The 22,352-nt window shown below is 37.7% G+C and overlaps 1 protein-coding gene across 2 annotated transcripts in view; it reads right to left on the bottom strand.

Moving 5' to 3' along the window:
* USP12 (ubiquitin specific peptidase 12) overlaps positions 1-22,352 on the bottom strand; it is a 33,017-nt gene that overhangs the window by 10,161 nt on the left and 504 nt on the right. For both annotated transcript variants that reach the window (XM_069013022.1, XM_069013031.1), the window contains exons 2-4: positions 11,638-11,718; positions 5,966-6,179; positions 2,759-2,985 (exon numbers count right to left, since the gene is read on the bottom strand). In XM_069013022.1, coding sequence (XP_068869123.1) covers positions 2,759-2,985; positions 5,966-6,179; positions 11,638-11,718 — 522 coding nt within the window. The remainder of the gene's footprint in view (positions 1-2,758; positions 2,986-5,965; positions 6,180-11,637; positions 11,719-22,352) is intronic.

Below are 22,352 nucleotides of genomic sequence, written 5' to 3'. Positions count from 1 at the left end.
GATGGTGTGCTGTTCTCATGTCAAGGACATCATCTGCACCCACACAGCTCAGCTGTACTCTGATGACCAAAGCTGTGCAGAACAGAAAGCTCAGAAGGCTGGCACTCAGAGAATTCATTATTTCTTACAGCTGGGAATTTCACTGGCAATGCTAATCTGAGCACTGGCAAAGAGCTCTTGCAGCTACAGACTCCCATGTGTGCTAAGACAGAAAGCAGTTTTTAAAGAAGCTGAAACAAAATGTGTGACTTATCTTGGTTTTAAAAAAAAAAGAGAAATGAAAATCAGACATAGTTAAAGGTCCTATAGTACTCATGAAAGAGAGGACACTGAGGTTTTCCTTATTGCCTTCTCTCAGTCCAAAGCAGGATTGAGCCAAAGAATTGTATGCCTTGTAGAGTCATTTGAACCCAAGAGCAAGACCATCACCTGGAGATTGATATGGTTTTGACAATTTCCTATATTTCTCTGTAGAAGTACTGGCCACATTTAGATGTTGAAATTTAATCTTAATGAAGCCAATTACATTATTTTCTGGTTTACTGTTATTCTTCCTTAAACTGTGAGAGAAACAGGTAACACCAATTAACTTCTAGATAATTTCTACAAATTAGCCACAAAATTTACATTCACTTCATCATTCTGCCTCTATCGAGGAAGGGTGAAAGCATTACAAAGAGGAATCATGTTAAAGCATGTAAAGGCAACTTACAATCCTTTTTGTAACATATTCATTTAATAGTGTGGCTTGATTCACAACACAAATCTTTGTTAAAGCATCATATCTGTGTTCCTTATACTCCACTGTCCATACTTAGACTGAGGATACATCTTAAGCCAGTTCAATATTTATCGTTAAGATGGGCTAATGAAACAGTGTATCCTGGAAAGATGCTCTTTTCCATAACCAGGACAACTAAAATTAGAATAAATATTTTGCTCATTTTAGGAACATTGAGTAGGTTAGTCCAGTTAGAAGATAATCATTGTCACTTTGAGCAAAGATATATGTTATGCTTTATATATTTACATATGCAATAAATTTCCAATTTAAATTAAAAAATATACTAGGGCTATTGTCTCGTCATTAAGAAGCAGTAATTCATCTTCTACAGGAGCTATTTCCAAGTACTCCTAACATTTTCATTTATATTTCTAAACACAGAAATAATCTAAATGCCAACAGCTTCTAATAAACATAAAAACAATCATATATACTCACTATATTTGAAAATAAAACACTTTTCACAGTGATATTACCTATTAATGTGTCCAAATCTGTTTCTAAGTGCTCATTTTCAGGTCACTGTGTTTTAGACACAAGCTGATATACTAAAAAGACAGAAACTGATAAAATAGTTTCCAGATTACTTTGATTATCATCTTGTTCAGCAATAGCTGAATATTTCTATTAGCAATAGCTAATAGGAAAAAAAAAACCTGAGCAGTGTTAGTAGAATTCTCAGAATTGTGACAGGCCTGATAACTAATAAAATATGCTGGTGAAGAGCATATCAGTGTTTTAAAATTGCATTAAGGATGGTACCTAGATCAAAATCCTGACAGCAGCAATCCATTATGCCACAGTGAGGAAAGGCAATGATGTCAGTTGTGTCAAAAGACTTAAGCTAAACTCATGTTTCAAGAAAAAAAAACAACAACCAGTTCAAGAACTAGAAGAGAAGCAACTGACAGCTGACAAGAAATACTTATTAGGGAGGGGAAATCTGCCAGAAAAGAAAATGTGGTAACTTGGAATCACCACCTAAATAACTCATAGTCTGCAGTTACATTATACATGACATTATGAAGCTCTTTCTTTGAAATAAAAGAGGTGGGTATTTCTAGAAGACTGAGAAATTACATGTGAAATATACAGATTTGATGAATTCCTCCTTTCCAATGTCATGCTGACATATCTGCATTACCTAATTCAGTTAAAGAAAATAGGTATGAAGAGTTATACAAAAAGCACAGTCATTTACCTTTTTTACAGTCTCTAAGGAATAGAGATGACAGAATTACTGTAATTTTCAAACTGTGCTGCTTTTACTCTTTCTCAAGCTGGTAAAATTCAATTTTAAGTTTTTAGGAAATACATTCTATCTCTTATTGTAGAACTTCACAAATAATATTTTTGTAGAGCATACTCAGAGAAAGAGTTTATTTTTCAGGATGTAGTATTAGAAGAATTCCTGTGGACAGACATTTAGGAAAGGATTACTTTTTGTGAACATGCAGGTATGTTTTTTGAGAATCCCAGTCTACTATCCTAGTGCCAAAAGCCAACCATTAGTATCTTGATTTCAATGGCTTTAAATTTAAAAACTAGGAATCCATGGAAACTGATTGACAATACTTACTTACGGGATGTATCACTAAGCATGACATTCAGTTATTAAGACATTAAATTTGAGAAGAACCTCACAACCCTCAAATCGCAGATTTTTATTTTGTTTAAGAATGCATCACTTTAGAATTTTCTGATCTAAACTTTGAAGGTGATTATGACCACACTGACAAAAAATCCAACTGGGAATTTTCCTAATATTGACCACGTGTCTTTTCCTACAATTCATGCATCAGCTGCTAGAATGTTCTCACTAACAAGGAAAAACTGCAAATATCCCCACAAACATAAAGACCACTAAAGAAAGAAACTAATCTAATCTGCTGGGCTGCTGAGACAAATGAATCGTGAAGCATGGCGTTCAGAAACACCACAGAGTTTGTGTTTACAAGGCACATGAAGACTTACAGTTTCACAGGTAAGACATCTGGTTTCATTAGTTAATGTTCCCTGAAAGATTTCGTGCACCCAGGTGGGGTCTGGCGGGCTGTTGTTCTCAGTGTCCACGTTGCCATTAGGCAGGCGCCCGTTCTGCTTCTCTTGTTTTCTTTCCTCTTGCAAGATGTCCGCAATGGTATTTAACAGGTAGTTTAGGAACTCGTGTGCATCCTGCTGCATGTAGTTATCAAAAAGTTCTGCCAGATAAAGCAGAAGGTGGTGTAATTGATTGGTTAGTGATGTACTACGGGTAAGTTTTTAAGAGCGTCGTATTTCAAAACCAGTCCTTTATTTCACATCTTGAATCATTGATGGCAATACAACACCAACCCAAAATGCCTACTTGATAAACTAAGTCAAAAAAACGGGGTGGAGACAGCAAGTCAGCTTGCATTGGCAGAGATCACTGGAAATTACCAGAAGACTGCAAGAAAACCAGGGCACAATTCAACTGCCTACACACAGGTGTGCGTGGAGTGCCACCTGAACTTGTATGGGTCATCCTGTCCAGCCTCCAGATGCCACTGCATCTCCTACAGGGGCTATGCTATCTCTGCCAAGCTTAGGTCAATGTCTGGGATAACACAGATTTAATAATTACTTCTTTTCTGTCTGACCAGGAACTGCTAAGAGGAAATTTACCTGCCTATTTAAAAAGCATTCTATATCCCCAGCTAATATCATACAAGTCTTTTATTGTGCAAGTACTTCACTTTGCTGGCAGTCCAAGAATGTTCTAAGAGACATGTCTTCAGTACAGGAGTGGAAAGATGAATGAAAAAGATACTCAGTGAAGCTGAAGTTTTGAAATGCATACAGGGACTCCATGGCAGCTTTACTGTCACTCACCTGATGGCACCCAGAAATAAACTTCAAATAGAAAAAAAGTCCAGGGTTATTAGCTAAGTAGGGAAACCCTGATGCTAATCTAGGTAATTTGGAGAGGTTAAGTAGTGCAATAGGTCAGGCAAGAGTATGAACCATGTAGTTTACTTAATGAACTACTACAGGATTTTTGAGACGAGTAAGTTCAATCTAGCCAACTGCAAGGTCTTTATTTGATCAAGTAAATCAAGGCAGAACAAGAGCTACAAGTCTTTTGAGATAAAAGACTTCAGAGGTTCTTCACAGTGTAGTATCACATACTTCTCAGGGCTATGTGCCCAGTCAGTAATTAGCATTAACTACAGCAAAATGAAAACTACAACAGATTGTTCATTTTACAATTAGAAGAACTTCATGCAAATATTAACAGTATACCTTCAGCTGACTTCAAGACAGCAGCTGCTTCCCAGCCAATTAAACTTTAAGGTCATTAATAGAGAAACACAGAATTGCTTGGGTTAGAAGGCAACTTAAAGATAATTGAGTTCCAACCCCCCTGCTCCAGATAGGGCCACCTTCCAACAAGGCCAGGTTACACAAAGCCCCATCCAACCTGGCCTTGGACACTTCCAGAGATGAGGTATCCACAGCTTCTCTGGGCAACCTGTTCCAGTGCCTCACCACACTCACAGCGTGAATTTCGTCCTAATACCTAACCTAAACTTGCCCTCTTTCAGTTTAAAGTCATTCCCCTTGTCCTGTCACTACACACCCTTGCGAAAAGTTCCTCTCCAGTTCAGAGATGTATAATATATGCATGTTGTATTCAGACACTGAAAATAAAAGATGGAGCAGCAGCTTTGTAGTCTGGAATACATTAAAACTATGTCCTCACTTATCACCCTGGTATAGCTGCATACCAACTGGAAGAGACTCTTGAATGGTGTTGCACACCTACCCAATTCTTAAACTTCTTTAAAGCTTAAAATTATATACCTTCACAATACACACTTCATAGCATATATGATACCCATGTAATTGCAGCCTGAATGTAGCTATTTATTTGTACAAAAGGTGAGAGTATCATCATTAAAAGAGACCCAAAAAGAAAACAAGGGTTGAACTTCCACATGTGACTTCTCTACTGAAGGTTTTCCAACTGCCTTGCCCTGTGCAGAATTTTAGCGGCGTGACATAATTACACATTACAAAGAACAAGTTCTAAAATGAACTTAATGGCTCCTGTGGTTTGCTTTCTGCTTTCCATCTGAATGATTCTCTGCATTTGTTATAATGAACTGTTTCTGTACCTGTATCAAACACAAGCACACTTACTTGAGTAGAAGTGCCAAAGAAGGGAATTCAAGTTTCCTACGCTGCACAGCCAAGTGATTGTACAGCACCCAAGAGCTTTTTTTTTAACAATAACATTACAACTCATGGTGTGCATTTGCTGGAACAGCCATGTCAAACGAGGAATGTCATTATAATATTTTATTTCTTGTTTTTACGACAGAGATAGTCATCATACCATTTAAATGCTTTTTAAGTCTCCATTCATAGCCTTGGAAAGATTGCAACAGTGTGAACATGTCTATCGCAGCAGTGTTAAGTATGGTACCTCAAACAGTTTATTTAAATACAGTAATTACTTCTTAAGGAAAAAAACATTGTAGTTTTATAAAAATACATCCAAACTGAGTAGTAGATTACAAGGCTTTATTTCTATTTTAACATCAAATCATTTACTAAAACATTCTGACCAACTAGCCCTGCAGATAAGAAACAAGAAATGTGAAAAATCCCTAGAAATCTCTTGAAATTTAGGATAACAATGACATTTAAAAAACATTTTGCCGAAACTACTTAGTGGTTTTAAAATTAATTAATTCTTTAAAAAGTAGGTCAAATTGCATATTGCATAAATCCTAAATCAATTTTAAAATGGTGGCGGGTTTTAAGCTAGATTCTTATGGACAAGTCTTTCCACACAGTTTGGGAGACTGATTCCCCCATTCAAAAAATATTTTTTTAAAACAAAGGCCTTACAGTGAATTTTGATTACAAATATAAAACTCACAGAGAAACAAAACTAGCAAGAAATTTCATAAGCAGCCAGGGACAATATGACAATACACTTTACCTCTAAATGAGGGGACAGAGAGACACAAGGATTCTCTCTCAAAACTGCTCCAAGGTTACACCCTTATCCTGGGGCCACCTCTTGTTTATACTACAGCACCAAGAACACTTTCTATGTGTAACAAATATATAGGTATTCCACTATGTCAACTTCATAATTAAATCATAATTGCTGCAATTATTACACAAGAAAAAGAGAAAAAAAGTTACCATTTTCTTTTCGTAATCTTGTTATAAATTTCTTGGGAGGTATTACTCCAACTTTTTTCTTCTGGGTGGCTATACTGTGGAAGAGATCTGCTAAGCATGTAAGGAGATTCTCTTTTTTTCTTGGCTGACTCTTGTAGGCTAAGACTTTGTCTCGAAAGGGTCGACAAAAATAAAGTGCCTGGAGAACCGAATTGCAGTAGCACGTATTCCCAAACTACAAAACAAAAGAGAGATCTATTAGTTTGCACTGTATTATGGTAGAGAGGTAAAACTAATTCCAAAGTATAACAAAGTGCATAAGCAGGGGCCAACTTTCTGCAAGATGTTTCTTCCTGACTTTAAGGTAGAAAAACATATTAATATCACACAAAGGATTACTAAGTAGGTAAATGCACGAAAAACCTAGGTAAATTTGAACAATACTATTTAATTTTGTCTCACTTAAAATTTAACTTATTGGTAATATTTTACGTCTATTTGGGTCAAAATGTTCAAAAAAATACCCCCAATTTCACAACTACCAAAATATGCCCAGGTAAAAATATCTCTGTCTACCACACATCAGCCACAATAGCAAAGAACAGGCACAGCATGACCTTGAACTGTGAAGAAATTCAGCTGAAAATACAAAGCTTCTCAGACACTACAGAAATTAGATTCTCCAAATCTTAATAGCTGCCATTGAAGTCAGAAATATCTACTGTAACCAGTTCCCACATTTTCAGTTCTCGTTCCAAGATTGATTTAAGGAAACTCCTGAATGCCAATGTGACATGGCTTGCTTAGGATTCAAAGCTATGGCAGTTGGTAGCTTGAAATCAAGATTGCAAGGAAAGGAGAACACAATTTGGATGTGCACACTTTGAAGGAGGCAAGCCACTGGATTGAAAGGAGAAAGCAGAGTCAGCAGGCAAAGCATCTGTAACCCACTTTGTACCAGGACACTGCAGGTGGGACACTCCAGATGTCCCCCTTCCCCAGACTCCTTCAGGCACCTGAGATCACTGACACTGTCTGCAGCTCACCCTGACACTGCAAACGTCCCCATCACATCTGTGAAGGCGTTGTGAGCTGTCAGTGGATAAAGCCATTCTAATTTTATGCTGCCATTCTAATTTTATGCTGCCCTCCTCCAGTGAAACCTATTATCCAACACTGAAAGTGTGGGAAACATCTTTACAAGGCCGTCAGCAAGTAATCCAATCTTTCAGCTGCAGTCACGCAACCTGCAAATGGAAGCATGTACCTACTACACACATTCTGCAAAATGTGGAAATCACATTCAGATTTACGTTATATAAAGATAGCAGCACATATAGGTAGCAAATTCCGAGACTTCATTATTGTGATGGGGAAACTTACGTGGCAAAGATAGCCTTTAGAGGTACTTTAAGAGCAGGTTCCTTCAATAGAGAAAAAGAGCTAAAAGCCTTCACATCTTAGGAATAACAGGGAAGTAACTACTTTTTGCTCTCTACCAATTAAGACAAACAAGATGCACTGCAAAAATGCCATTTCATTACAAAACTTAAAAATTAATTACTTTCCTCTATTTTAAACCAATGAAATTTGAAGAACTACTTTCTAAATAACCAAGACACACTCAAAGAATAAGTAAGAAGCATATTTTAAAAAAATATTAAGATGTCATTAAGGTATCCATATTAAAAAGTGATGAGTTTAAAATACATTATTTTTCTTTATTTAGGCGAGGAAACTGCTTATATTAGCTTCTTTGTGGTCCAAATCCACAAACAAGTCAATGAACTTAAGAGGAAAACTGGGGCTTTTTACCTTAAAGGAAGCTGATGAAATCACACAGTAGCTTCTGACAAAGCATTTAATATTGTAAGCTATTTATGAGTTTATAATTAGAAACTGACATAAAAAGAGAACTACATTAAAAGGTTAAGAAAGTTCTTAAAGTTTAATCAAATTGGAAAAGTGCTAAAATTTCTACAGCAAGTGTCAAAAGATGAAAAGCAAGCAAATTAGAAATTTCATGAGATTCCAATTTTAAAAAGGAGCAGTCTGATAATAAATTAATTAGAAAGGCAACCATGCAGTGAGAGACAAACAAAATATGAAGACCTCAGAACACTGAACAAAATTCAGATTAATTTAATATGAATGTATGTTAACCTACATGCCTGCAAGTATGAAATTAAAGCAACCAGATTAAGTTCATAAAAGGCTTTCTCCAACCAAATTCAGAAACACAGCAGGCAATAGAAGAATGTTTGAAAGCAAACTCCTGAAGAAAATTTAATTAGTTCACATTTGTTTTATCTCTAAAGCATCAGTCTTTATCACTTCAAAACTCAAAATATCTTTAAAATAAATGCTTCCAATCATTAAAAAAAATAAAATGGCACCTGTACTAAACAACATGGGGGAAAAGGCTGGGAAGCTTCTCAATGATGCAAATACTCAGTTTGATAAATGAATAAATTCTGATCTTACCACCATTATTACTTTAGTTCCCATCACTGACTCCACTACAGAGAAACACCCAACACCTTGCTGCAGTCTCCCCATCCTCCCACCACCCACTTGACACCTATACTCTGCTTTCTAATCCTGGGTCTCCAGCACTGGGCTCTGCTACATCCTCCTCTCCACTCCAGCCAGCACTGCCTCAGAGCCACAACACTTGGGAGTGCAAGCCCTGCACTGTGTAACTTCATGCTTGGCCAGCCAGCCTCAGAACAGCAGTAAAAAATATAAGAAAGACCATCTTACACTGTGTACTTCTAAGAGATGTAAAAAAATCCACATTTTCTCCTATTATCATTTCATACTGTTCTTCTGTACTAAATTCTGAGAAATCAGACTGTTTCCTTTCACAAAAATACTGCATTCTCTACATTTTACACCGCCCCGCCCCCCTTTTTTTTTCTTTTAAATTCTGAAATCAAAGTTACAGCACCTAAACCTATATGGAAATAAGAAGAATGAGACAGTGGGGAAAACAAAGACACTGCAACAAAACCACTGCACATCCATGAACACTTATAGTTTACTCTTCTGATGCCCATACAGCTGGGAAGAAATGTGGTTGTTGAACCCCATTCAACAAAGGGATTTACAAGAACTTAGATCTGTTTGAAACACTGTCTTTGTGCAGCTCTAGGGTTCCTCCCAGCTCTGATGTACTGGCAGCTCTAACAACTTCTCCTTGTTGCAATGGGCCACTCCATTAGCATAGGATTTCTGCAAAACACACAGATCCACTGCAAGGGACTGAATAACCAAACCTTCTGCTCTACAAGTCTGGTAAACTGCTAAAGAGTTCCCAGAGCAGCTCTTTGAGATAAAATATCTTATTTCATGCCCACTGGATAAAATGACTGATTTAATTTGTGAAGCATATAGATTTGACTAGTTTGCATTACTGCACTGAAGAGGGTAAGAAGAATGATAAGCAGACTTGATGTTCCTGGTTGTCCATATGCATGGGACATCACACTGCTAACACTTTCATTTTACCACATATCTCACATATTTCCTGCTGATTTAGTGAATGGTATTGCCCCTTCAAGTGTAAGATGAATTTTCCATTCCCATCAACCATCTGGTCATCCATATGTTTCCCATAATTGCCCTTTCTTAGGCCTTCTTTTACCTCTCAAACTGTTTTTTTCAGCACATCCTCTGAACAATCCCTAGATTCTAGCACAAAGCTGGAAAAGAGGTAAGACAGTGCTTCTGCCTCCTCTTCTTTTATGCTGCCTCTGGATAAACTGACAGAGCTCTGTTTCAGGATTGCCATCTTTATCTGAAATGCCTTTCTGTATTCCAGACACCTCAAATGGCTAGCTATCACACAGTTAGAAGAAAGCTACTGACTTACACATCATTTCACTTTTTTCTATTACTCTGGACAAAGCTAGGACAAACAAAATCAATGAACAAATTAGAAAAATTTAGCAGTAAATGTTAATGAACGTCTAGGAGATTCACTTCTTGTAATTGCTACCAAAAATTAGAGAAATCAGTGAAGGCAAAAATTGTGATTTCTATTGCTTCTCAATCTAATCGTACTAATTTATTATCTAATTATCTAGTATTTCTTTTCATTATCATTATCTCTGTCATTCTTTCCAGTCATTGGCCACAATTTGTTACTTTCACTTTTCCTGGCAGATTTACATGCTGTAGGCTTATTACACATTCATGGTGTATATGTGCTGTGTTAGTAAACACAACCTGCAGAACATATCTAAAACCATTCAGGCATCACCATCACTGAATTTCCTTAGCTAACCACTGTACCTGAAAACCAGCACCAGTGTGCTATAAATATAATAGATCCCATTTTATTATTTGTTACAATCCAGAAAATTTGAGTCCATAAAATTTTATTGTTTGAAGCTAAAGTAAGCAAAATTCCTGTAGTAGACAGAAAGTTAAAAGCACTCCGATATATTGTAGCTGCCTGTCTCTCATGTGCATGGTTGAGGGCTGAATGACACATATTCCCTCAAATTTCTACTCCCTCTTGAGTACAAAAAACCAGAACTTGTTGATATTCATTACATATTAGGAGGACTGTCCTTTATTGAACCTCCTCTTAAGGGTACAAGCTATGTAAAAAAACTTCAAGCTTAGGTGTGCAATACAATTTCACTGTTAAGTCTTAAATCCTCTCTGGACTTGGACAAGAAATTGGGAAAACAGTTTATCTGTCAACAGAGTAAGAGATTTGCAAAAACCTGTTATTGGAAAAAAGGAAAGCCTAAGCTCAGCTGCAGAACTGACAGGTATGAACAGTGAAACTCCTGAATTTCCTCCTCCGATAAGGCAGCATTTGGAGGGTGTTTCAGCTTTCATGAGAAAGGAAAAGAAATCACTTAAATTTAAGTGGTGGTGTTTTGAGATGCATGGAAGTCAGCTTATCAGTGTTTACAGACTCCACAGTGCATGTTTGGATTGGAGACTCTTGAACCAGGTCAGTGCTAAGCACCTGGAGGTAGAGACACGTTCCAGCACCAGGACAACGTTTAAATAATCAGTTTCATTAAGAAAAGCCAGACAATAGCTCTTGTTAGACCAGCTTGCTCAAACTATGTAGTTTCTGAAGCCCCAATAAAGGGAATAATTTAATATTTCATATCAGTACAATGCAATTTTTAACAAAATATGCTTTTCATCAGTAATACCAGAAATTAAAGTTTATGTCATTTCTTAAAACCAATTATTGATTTAAACAATCTAGTTTTTTTTTCCCACCACTGCTTTCTCCTTTGGGCTGTATTTTTTTTTTTAATCTTAATACAAATAGCAGACATAAATACTTCAGATCATCAATGGTCTTTCACAAGATTTTTTTTCTTTTTATGTATTTATTTTACTTCATTGGCATATTATGAACAACAAGCTACATATTTTAAATAGCCTTCTTAAGATTTAGACATTTTAATAACATGAAAATTATGTAGAAGTTACCCTACAACTAATAAAATGAAAAAGTATTCAATAGAAAGCCCATCTCAACAATTCAGCAGCATATTTCAACGAATACCCTAAGTACTGAAACAAATTTCAATAGTATGAATATCCAGTGACTATACCTTTCATATTTTTAAGTATTCACTCATCATCACAGTCTTGTTATTTAACAAACCCATTCCCTGTCCTTTCAAAGCAGTAAGTTACGGTCTGAAACTCACATTAACCAAACCAAAATAGTGCTCATTGACTGGAAATTGTTCCGGACCAATCTCTTTCTCCAAAGCTGAGGCATTGGCGCCCTAGAAGAAAATCAAAAGTAGCAAAATATTAGTGTGGCAACAGTGAATTTAAGCTGCTGAGGAAAAAGAAATTTTTGGCAAGGATAGATGATCAAAACCAACCAACCATCCACAAAAAAACCCTGCAAAACACACTGATTACAACTAAAAATTACCTTAGAGATGTTTCCAAATATGTTCTGTCCAAAAACATCTCAAAGTTATATAATTTTCACATATTTTCATGCAATTACACTGTTTTGATGTTCTGTACTTATTATTTTCAGAGTCGATTTACTTTAATAGCACTTGCACTAATGCAGGATGCAAAGCAGGTCATACAAGGCCCACTGGCAAGCCCCTTCCAACAAGTCTAACTTGCATTCTGTAAAGCACACTTCAGAAGAAGTTAAGAGATGCAGATTGTTCATAGGTCTGTTCCACTTACACTGAAAACACAAGCCGTACAAAGTGCTTTGCTAAACACCTTGAACTTTGTAAAACTAAAAGACAATGCAGTACAGCTACTGACGGTGTGCCTTACAAAAGCTGCATCCTTTGCCCAAAAAATCTGTTGGGTCTGATCCTCAAAAAGAAGCCAGAGCAGGTAACTTTGGTTATTCTGTGGGTGTTGACTGAACTGGAGCAGTAAACACTGGGTTTCAAAGGAAAGTGTTGTTTTCTTTTTTATTTAGAGACAGAAAAACCTCTGTGCTAGAAAATTCAGAGAACAAAAAAAAACCCGCTTTCTGTGAGCTCTTACACTGATTGCTTTTAGAGAAATGGAAACACATGCAACTTTTTGCACACAACAAAACTGATATCTATCTATCTATCTCTCTCTCTCTCCTATGGGACTAATACATGAGCATGAATATTCCAGCAAGTCTAACTGCAGCTAAAATAGCACATAATATACAGCAAAGAACCTTAAAACCAAGCGCAACTCCCTCCCAACAAGTTCTTTCTTTACACCAAAGATATAGCAAATAGCCATTACATAGGCTATCACAACAATTAAATTAAAATCACAGAGTGCACTAAAAACAGCACACAGAATTGCACAGATTAACTACAGACAGGAAGAAGTGGAACAGAATGAAAACTAGAACTGTATCAAAATGTATATGACGTGGCATCTGCCATGGTATGACCCTGGTACGGCAGAACTTTACAGAAACTACCTCAGCAGTTCTGAAACTGGAAGCACATGCTCAAAGGCCCATTAGGAGGTACTAACTTTAACTAGAACAGGGCAAAAGATAGCAAAACTTGAGACACTACAGCTCTTCTCCATTCACAGCACAGCCCCAGCTGCTTTCACCAGTCACATCTCCTCCAATTACCCAGTTTGATAAAGCCTCTCCGTTACTGGGGATTTAGCTGCAGGGCTTATTACTTAGAAGCTGTTCTCAAATGGAGATTATAGTGGTGAGGAAAAGGGGTATAAACCCTCATTTAAGATTAAAGCACTCTGTGACTCTGAATATTTAGTTTTGCAGCCTTATTTAAATGCACCCACAAGCTCTGGCAAGGTGAGTATTACAAATAAACCAGGAAAAAGAAGGAACTGTGGTGGCCTTTTATGCTATTGTTAAAATCTCTACTTCTTTAAAAATAAATTCAAGAGCAGGCTTAAGGAAATTCCTTCTCTTTTCGAAGCTAGGGTGGAGTAGCTGCTTTATTCTATATCTGAAAGGAAAATATTATGATACAAACATTGATGCTTCTGTTTGTACAGACCTGAACACTGTATTTAGTTTTCTAGCACAATAAAGATCCAACTTGGCAATAAGAAAGACATGCTGAGATACTACAAGATTGTCATGGTTTTCCAATTATTCAAAGGTGCTTCATTCAAGGCTCAGATTTTCACATGATTTCAAAGCACTGCATCATCTATGTTTGAATGCAGTTGTTTATGAATGTTAGTACAAACCAGCAGGGATGTTTTACACCAATATAAAACCCTTGAGCTACTCAGACTTCCCTTTACAGCTCTCTTTTTGTCTGCCATACAGGATCTATCATTCCCTCCAAAGTGATCATTTATACTGTGCACAGTGTACTGGTTGCAAAAGCAGAAACACAGGAAGACTACACTAAAATGCATGCTCACAACTGACCCATAAAAGCTATTTTAAAACCTAACTATCCCTTGCTTCAAAATGTTTCCCAGCCATGATTACAGTACATGTTATCAGTCCCAGCTGACTCTTCCATTATGCAAATACAGATGCAGGAGGGGAAGCACTGCAGCACCACCAACTATTACGGTGCTGTATCACCTCTTGGACATGAGGACAGCAGAGGTTCAAGGCAGAAGTGGGAGTGTCTCTCTTTACATCGGCCAAGTCAGACTTACTGGACTTGGGAACTAGACTCAGGAAATTTCAGGCTGTGCTGTATGCTGTGGAGTAGATAATTTATTCCTCTGACACTTAAATGGGATCGCCAGGGAAAATCCCCAAATAAACCCCTCTTCTTTGGGGTGCTCACTTAATAACACATACAACAGGTGTTCAGTCCCCACACTGCAACCTGGCTTTGGTATTATATAGGGGACAGAAGGGAACATCAGTAAGTCTGGTCAGTACCTCCACCTCCAATTTCCCTTGTCCTTCTGAGGGGAAGCACACAAGGTCTTACCCAGAAATGAGAAGGAACAGAGGCACAGCAGAAGTCCAAAAAGCTAATAATATTGCAGTAGTACTGGGATTTACCACTTTTTGCACTGTATCACTGTAAAAGCTATACAGCTACACAACCTAGCAGTGCCTTACATTAACCCCTTTCCAGCAAAGAGATAATCATAGTACAGGCACAGAAAACACGAATTTCTCATAGCTGATGAAATACACCTTTACAAAGTGGAAAGTTCAGCAACTAAGGTGTGTTTACAAGAACATAACATGAAATCAAGATTTGCTTTTTATCTGTTACTGAAAATTATCTTGGAAACAACATTAAACCATCAATGATTATACAAAAAATCTTCACAAACCTAATGAAAGTTAGGTGTAAAACTGAACTATTGCAGATTTCACCCTTCAAAATGATATGTTATGTAACCTTTATTTAATCATGTTCAAATCAGTTGAACATTTATTGCTTATATCCCCCATCAAGTTAAAGAAAAAAGCTATACTACTGGATTTATAAATATCACCGTAAATGCTAATTTCTTAATGAAGGGATAAGAATCTGTGTTTGCCACGGAAGCCCCTTAATTAAGTTTCTCAACTTTTATTTTTAAAAGAGCTTGAGCTTTCTACAAATCAACACATTTAACATTAGCCAGATGAGGGGTTTATTTCAGTTTAGTGGAATCAAAGCCCAGGAAACACAGTGGAATAGGAAAGTGTATTATCTTTGAATTGAGTACAGTTGTATTTTCCCGATTTTCACATTTTATAAATACACATCCTCCCAAATTACTAAAATAAACTAAAAAAACTGATGCCATCCATTTCAATGGAAAAGGGCAGAAAAAACAAAGCACAGACAAACGCAGATGGGTTTTTTTGTTTGTTTAGTTTTTCACGTGCTGAAACAATAATATTATTAAATGCCATTTCCGTTTTTATTATTGCCTTTCCTCACAGCCTCAGAGGCCACACTGCTGTGGTGTTACATGTTGAACTAGTCCTCCTGAGACACACTAACAGCTGACACATGGATAGGATAACTGGAGCCAATCTGTGAAACAAATCAGTTGGTGCTTAGGATCTGACACACACACTTTGGGTTTCACAGCATTCTTGCCAGATTAGTTGTAGGCTGGTTTTGTGACTGAACACCAGCTGCAGCTGAACTGTGTTGTCTGATGTAGTTTCCTTCAAAAGCCATCTAATTTGTGCACTCTAAGAGTGCTCCCAAAGTGCAAACCAAAGCATGGTAACTTGGTATGCCATCCTATATTAAAAATACTGTCTAAAAACATGTCAGCAAGCAGGCAAACAATTGCAGTTTTAAAGTGTCCTACCTTGTCATTACCATCCAACCTAGCAGGCAGAATTTCCCTTACAAAGGCTTGATTCATAACCAGCCTAACATGCTTGGATGCTTACACTTTTTATTGGCACGGGAGAGGGGCTTTGATCTATCCCTTTTAGAGTATCAGTTGATTGCTTTGTGGGTTATCTTTGCAGTAGTTTAACAGCTTTACCCTCTAGTTTGATTAAGTTGTAAACTTCCTGAGTAAAATCAAAATTTCACCTTTAAAACAAATTTCTTGTCTCAAAACTTACATTTGTCACCAACATCCTGAAGATCCATTTCTCCCTTCACACATGCACTATGCTAGATCGTTCCCTACAATGCCCTCCACCTCGCTCAAGAAAAGGAACAACACTGATTAAAGGTGGTTCATACAACTAAACCACGTTGCACAGGTGTATATATAAGCCAAATCTCTAAAACATGACCTTAGCTATAGGTAAATTAACAATACCACCACACAACACAGAACTATCACCTTTCCTAGTGACCAAAAGGCATTACAAGTAAAAGGGAAATTCAGTAATCAGGAAGAACAATGTTCCTGAACAAGTGTAAAATTAATGGAATTATTTATAATTTGCAAAAACAAATCTCAGTATAGAAGCACTCACTAGTGCTTTCACTTTTTTTTTCGCTATCCTTGTCTGTGCCACTAGTGAAGATATACAGAATTTCACAGCCTAATGCACTAATTAATGCACTGTGACTGAAGGAATCCTCTCTTAACGAAGAAATGCAGAATTCTGCTCTTCCAGTTGTGTTTTATCAGAGTACGTGAATTCGTACTTTTCCATGTATTCATAGGAATCAGGATTAAGAGCAAAGAAAACAGCTATATTAAATCAGTTTATATTTGTTGCTTCAATTGCAACCAAGACTGAAATGCAATTCTTTTGATACTGTTTCCAGCCAGGAAGCAGCATCGAAATATGAGTGTAATTCAATAATCCTTTTTGTTCATTTCTTTACAAATGAACACACATTATTAATACATGAAATATTTCGGTAGTTTCAGTTAATACTTTTTAAATACTTCCAAATAGTGTTATTTTACTAATTAATCAGTCTAAGACATATATATTTATATCATGTGCAGCTAAAACAAAAGATTTTTTGAGTATGAAGTAAAAACACCTCTGCCTGCGTAAGGAAAATTATACCAAATCACAAAATTAATTTCTCTTTGTATTTGGTATGTCTACCAAACCAATCTTTTTGAGCCCCACTGAACATTCACAATGTATTTTCCTTCACAACTACATATAATCACACTTCCTTGTGTATGACAAGTGTATGATGGCATATCCTTTTGAATACCGAAGTCAAAGACAAGTTAAAATTTCAGAAAAAATACTACCTAAAATGCAGGGTGAGTGGGGAAAACACATTTGCTCAATCGTTGTTTTTGCTAAACTGCATCCTGTGATGTGTTTCACATGCTTTTATTAACCTACGTAATTCCAGTTTCAGAAAACAAATATATTGCTTTTATAACTTCCCATGTTCATGGAATCATAAAAAGAATTTAAGTTTATAAGAGGTGGTAAAAATGTGTTCCTATTCTGGTCTACTTATGTTAATACAACCTTCTGGTTTTACGCTACAAAGAAGATCTAGATTTTTTTTTTCCCCTCAGCTGAAAGATCAGGTACACCTTACTGAAATAAATAATTTGTTAAAAGCATTTAATTTTGGCAATCTTCCTAAGCTACAAAAACAAAAGTTACCCCTTCCACACGGCTTTTATACACCTCTTTCCCTCAAGAAATTTGAAGAGAAAAGCCCCTTTTGCTACATTTTTACAGAATCATTCCTATAAGTTTTAATGCAACTGAGTTGCTTCAGGAGTGTAAAAGGTAAATACAAAGACTACATAACTGACTGATCTAAATATTCCAGTGCTGTCTAGTAACGGGATCAGTTGTTCACACTGACACAGCTAAAAATTCTGCTGCCAAGACTAGAGTCCAAATTCGTATTTCATTGTTTCTTTGTGCTTAGAACTTGCAAGATGAATATACACATGTACACGTAAAAAGAAAATGGAACACTTACATAAACAAAATTATCCACCTAAATAATACGCCAACTAAATAATTCCCTGTGCTGGTATAAATACTGCTTTACAATAACTTCAAGAACTTTTTGTGTTTCATATTTGACAATTGTTTTATATTAGAGTCAAATTCCTACGTTGATGAAAATTGAAAACAAAATTGTCTAAATTAATTAGTGTACTAAAAAGTGTCACAAACCCAGCAGTTTAAAGACCAAATATAAACACTCATCTTTTATTACCATATTATAGCATATTACAGCTACAAAAATGATGATGATAGATGTCACAACCATGCTTGAATCTTAGTGTAATGTTTATCATGAAATAGTCTCCTGATAAGAACTCCAACAGACAAGTGAACCTCCCCACTGTGGTGTAAACTCTTACCCCAGCTGCCTAACAAATACTTCTCCAAAATTTCCTGTGCTTGCAACAGAGCCATCACAACAGAACATGTCCCTGAGCACTCTGGTCCACGGAGCATGGCACTGGTCATGGTGCCAGAGTGAAATGCAGTGGCTGAGATGAGCGGCAGCAGCACATGTTCCTTCTTGCCAACCGTGCTACATGAGCAAGGCAGACAGCTGGATGAAGGAATGCCACAACACCACTGTTTCCTCTGTGTTACTTTAGTCCTGTCCTTCTCTGCTGGATTTTTCTGTCACCTCCTCATTTTGAAGTGGTTTTCCCATAACTTTTCTTTCCTTGCTGTTACTCAATTCTCCCTTCTTCCAGCACGGGTCCTCTGTATACCTTCCTGTGGAATCTGTTAACGTGATCATCAATTAATGTTTAAGTATTACAATTCATGCCTCAGAGGAGACAGTGCAATTAGAAGAAACAGGAGTGAGTACCTCACAGCCATTTCTGGCTGGCTGTAGACTCTGGCAAACATCAATTTACATGAAGTGCAGATTTCACAATCAGGTTTGAAAATCCTATTGTAAACAAACAATTCCTGAAGCAGTAAGAAAGCCCATAAATGCACACCTCTCCCACAGTTAGCTACAAATTTTTCCTGCAATTAAGAGTTTTTATAGAGCCTCTCTGCTGTGACACTTAAGGTAGGTGCACTGCAACCTTCCCTTAGCTGGGCACTTCCAGGGTCTGTTTCCTCTGTTAGGACGCCTTTTCCACACATTGTTTGAACTCCAGTACCTCTGAAACATCTTCACCACCCTTCTGAAATGTGACTGAAATGGGCAAAAGGGTACTCATAACATAACTGCCCTTCAAGAGGAGGCAGGCAGGAAAAGGACAAGAGCCAGCCATTCAGCGTGACTCCACGTCTTAATCCTTTCAAAAACAAAACAAAAATTTGGATTGTAAGATAAGCAGAGGTCCTCATGCAGAACACACTGTTACATCACACAGTCAACATCTAACCACAAACTATCTATTTGATGTCAGTGTTGAGGGGCTGAAACCATCACTGAAGATGTTCAGTGACAGACTCTGGATGCAAGATGCTGAGCTGCCAGGCAGAGAAGGGAATACATAGACAAATACCCAGAACATGAAGATTTTGATGTCTAATGCTACAACTCCTAGATTAGCATAGTTTTAAAATATCATCACACTTTTCCAGGTTGTGCCAACATCATCAACCACTTTCTACAAGAAACACTGAAAACAAGTACTACTACCATTACAACTTCCTTGTCTGTGTCTGAGGCTGACATCTTTGAGGCTTTTCATAGCTTTTAAGCTACAAATGTAATTTCTATCTTCTCTTTGCTTCAGCTACTCAAAGACTTGATACCTTTCAACTGCTGGCAAGAGTTTCCTGGACTCTAGACAACAGAAGCAGAAGTCAGAAGTACTAGATGCAATCTGTGAGTATAGCATGGGGCACATCTTCCTTGCAGTTAGCCTGGGTTACTTTATCCCTCCTCAGCCATGCATAAAAACCCCAAACAGTTCAGTCAGGTAAGACTCTGATTGCAGTTTTACTCATGGATGAGGGTAAAAGACCAAGTTCTACTTTTACTGCAAAGACATTAAAAATAATTTAAAAAAAAAGACCACACAATTTTAACCTCATGCATTTTGCAACAGGAACAGTGGCTAAACCACTCAAGGGCAAAGGTATTTCCAGTGCTTTTCCACAATCTCCAGCCTTGCCATTAAGACTTAGTGCAGCACAAGGAAGCATGGGAATGGTGATACAGAGCAAAGAATTTTAAGGAAGTTGAAAGGCAACACAACACTAGGAAACATTACTACAGAGAGAGCTCTGTTAACATTGGTATGAACACTGGGGTGTAGATAATGAACTAATGGAGCATACACAAAGGAACCAATCAACACAGATGGGATGTCCTCTTGGAAGACCATCCCCAAAAGGTACTACAGGTAAACTAAACATACTGGTTATCACTCTTCACTGTACCCACACAACATGCCAGTACTGCAAAACTGCTTTATAATATTCAGGGTTTGAACAACGAGGGTAAGATGCATAAAATATAAATGAGTCAGCAGAAGCAAAACTTGAATTCAGATTTAAAAAAAAAAAGTCATGAAATGCAGAATTGCAATGGAAGAGCTTTTTCAAAATAGTTCTAGACTGCTCTTAGAGATTATAAGTGTACATGCATGCTAGGTTTGTGTAGGCACAAACTGTCTCTTGAAAAAAATTGCCTGTTACTGGTTTTGTACTAAGTAATCATAAGAAGAGAAGTAACAGTCTGAGAGTTCTTGTAAGAGGCATAGGAAAAGGCAAGAAAAACTTGTGAGAATTCTTAGGTAGTTGTCTGGCGCTTTATCAAAGTGTGTTGACACGAAGAAGCATTGCCGAAAAAAAAACCAGTATTACTCAGCAATTATAATCCTTCTCAATTTTGTAAAACATATGCTTAAACATAAGTATTTGACTCTTGTCAAAATTAAAAAGATCTGCCTCACCACAACCACACTGTTCTGAACAGCTCCACAGTAACTACCAAGTGCTCCCTCACACTATCTTTACGGATATACTTTTAAGCACCATCTTATATTAACTGCCGAAAAGTTTTTACAGCTGGTATCCTATGCTGGGTGTCCCATATCACAATACTATTAAAGCTCATGGATCAGAAAGGCCCAGCAAAAATCTTATGCCTGGAGTTTATCCACCTCAGCACACATGACAATGATTGGACAGATAATATCTAACGGCCATCAGAATTTCAGCTTTATGGATACAGATACTTTAGTTAGTAATAAGATTTTTAGTCGAAAAATTTGGTTTGGGATTGACCTAAATCTCAGTGACATAACATCATTTCTAATAAACATACACACAGAATAATCTTAAACTATCTGCTTGGCCAGTCCAGACCTACAGTTTGTATGCAGTCCAGAAGCAGAGCAGTGAGGTGTCACACTTGACCCAAATCAAGAGGCCGGCACTGAATTTATGCTGACACAAAGGCCAGCGGCCAACTCTGGGTGAAAAGATGTCAGCTAGAATTGCAAGAAAAGGAGATCACCCCAGCTCAGGGATCAGTCACACTGATTCCTCAACAACCTGCCTCCAGAGAATGGAAACTCCTGAAGTACATGGTATATGTCCTACAAATCTGGCCACATAAAGATGTCAGTATACAGCTGATAAATTCAAGAATTTATCAAGAATTTTAATCAGACTCTTCTAATTCCAAACTGAAAGATGTCATCTCCCATGTCACAAAAAACATTATTCCAGTGACTAAACATCACCTAAGCAATCCCATCCTATGGGCTTCCAGACATTCACTCAAAATTCTCATGGGCCACCTCTGAAATATCTGTTTGAGACATTAAAGCCTCTTTGCAGCAAGATTCATGAAAACCATAAATCAGTTTCCAATAATATGAAATGCAAGCACTTCCCACTGTTTGATGTTATGAGACATAATATAATAGCAACTCAGCAAATTAACAGAGTAGATGACAGAGTGCGTTCTTCCCCTTAATAATCTCTTTGCTTCCCCCGTGGAAACGGATTTGGTAACAAGAACTTTCACACGGCCACGGAATAGGTACAAGAGAGCACAAATGCAAGACCTTCTGCTATGAACCACCAGCACATCTCTTGCATGACAACTAGTAACTTCTACTGACTAAGGGATATTTCCTTCCTTAAATTCATCACTCCTCCATCAGCGAATCTACTGAGTCGCCCATCCCTCTTTAAAACAACCCAAGAGAGCCTTATCACATCTGTGCTTCTGCTTTTGGCTCTAATTCATCACGAGGGAGAGTAATGAGAAAGCAGTCACAGGGAGAAGCCTCCTATCGGGACCGGGATCGATGCACACCAGTCAGATGACAAGGAGCGCGCCTGGCCGAGCCCATCGGGCGGGATGGGATGCCCGCACTTGTCGGGGTAACCGGGGAGCACCGGCCCGCTGATGCGCGATTCCAGCCCCAGCTCAGAGGCGCTGCACTCGGAGGGAGAGCAGGGACGCTACGGAGTGTGTCGGGAGAAGGAGGGCGCTTCCAGAAACCCGACCGTAACCACCACACGCCCGCAATAAGCAGCCCCGAGCTGGAGGCGATGCCCTCGAGCGCTGCCCCCGCTTTCGGCACACTTTGGGGAAGGCTGTGCTTGGTCACCCCGCGCTCCAGC

This window comes from Aphelocoma coerulescens, chromosome 1 (assembly GCF_041296385.1).
Source record: "Aphelocoma coerulescens isolate FSJ_1873_10779 chromosome 1, UR_Acoe_1.0, whole genome shotgun sequence".
NCBI lineage: Eukaryota > Metazoa > Chordata > Aves > Passeriformes > Corvidae > Aphelocoma > Aphelocoma coerulescens.
The sequence above is the reverse complement of the archived record's forward strand: the minus strand, read 5'-3'. Positions and strand labels throughout refer to the sequence as shown.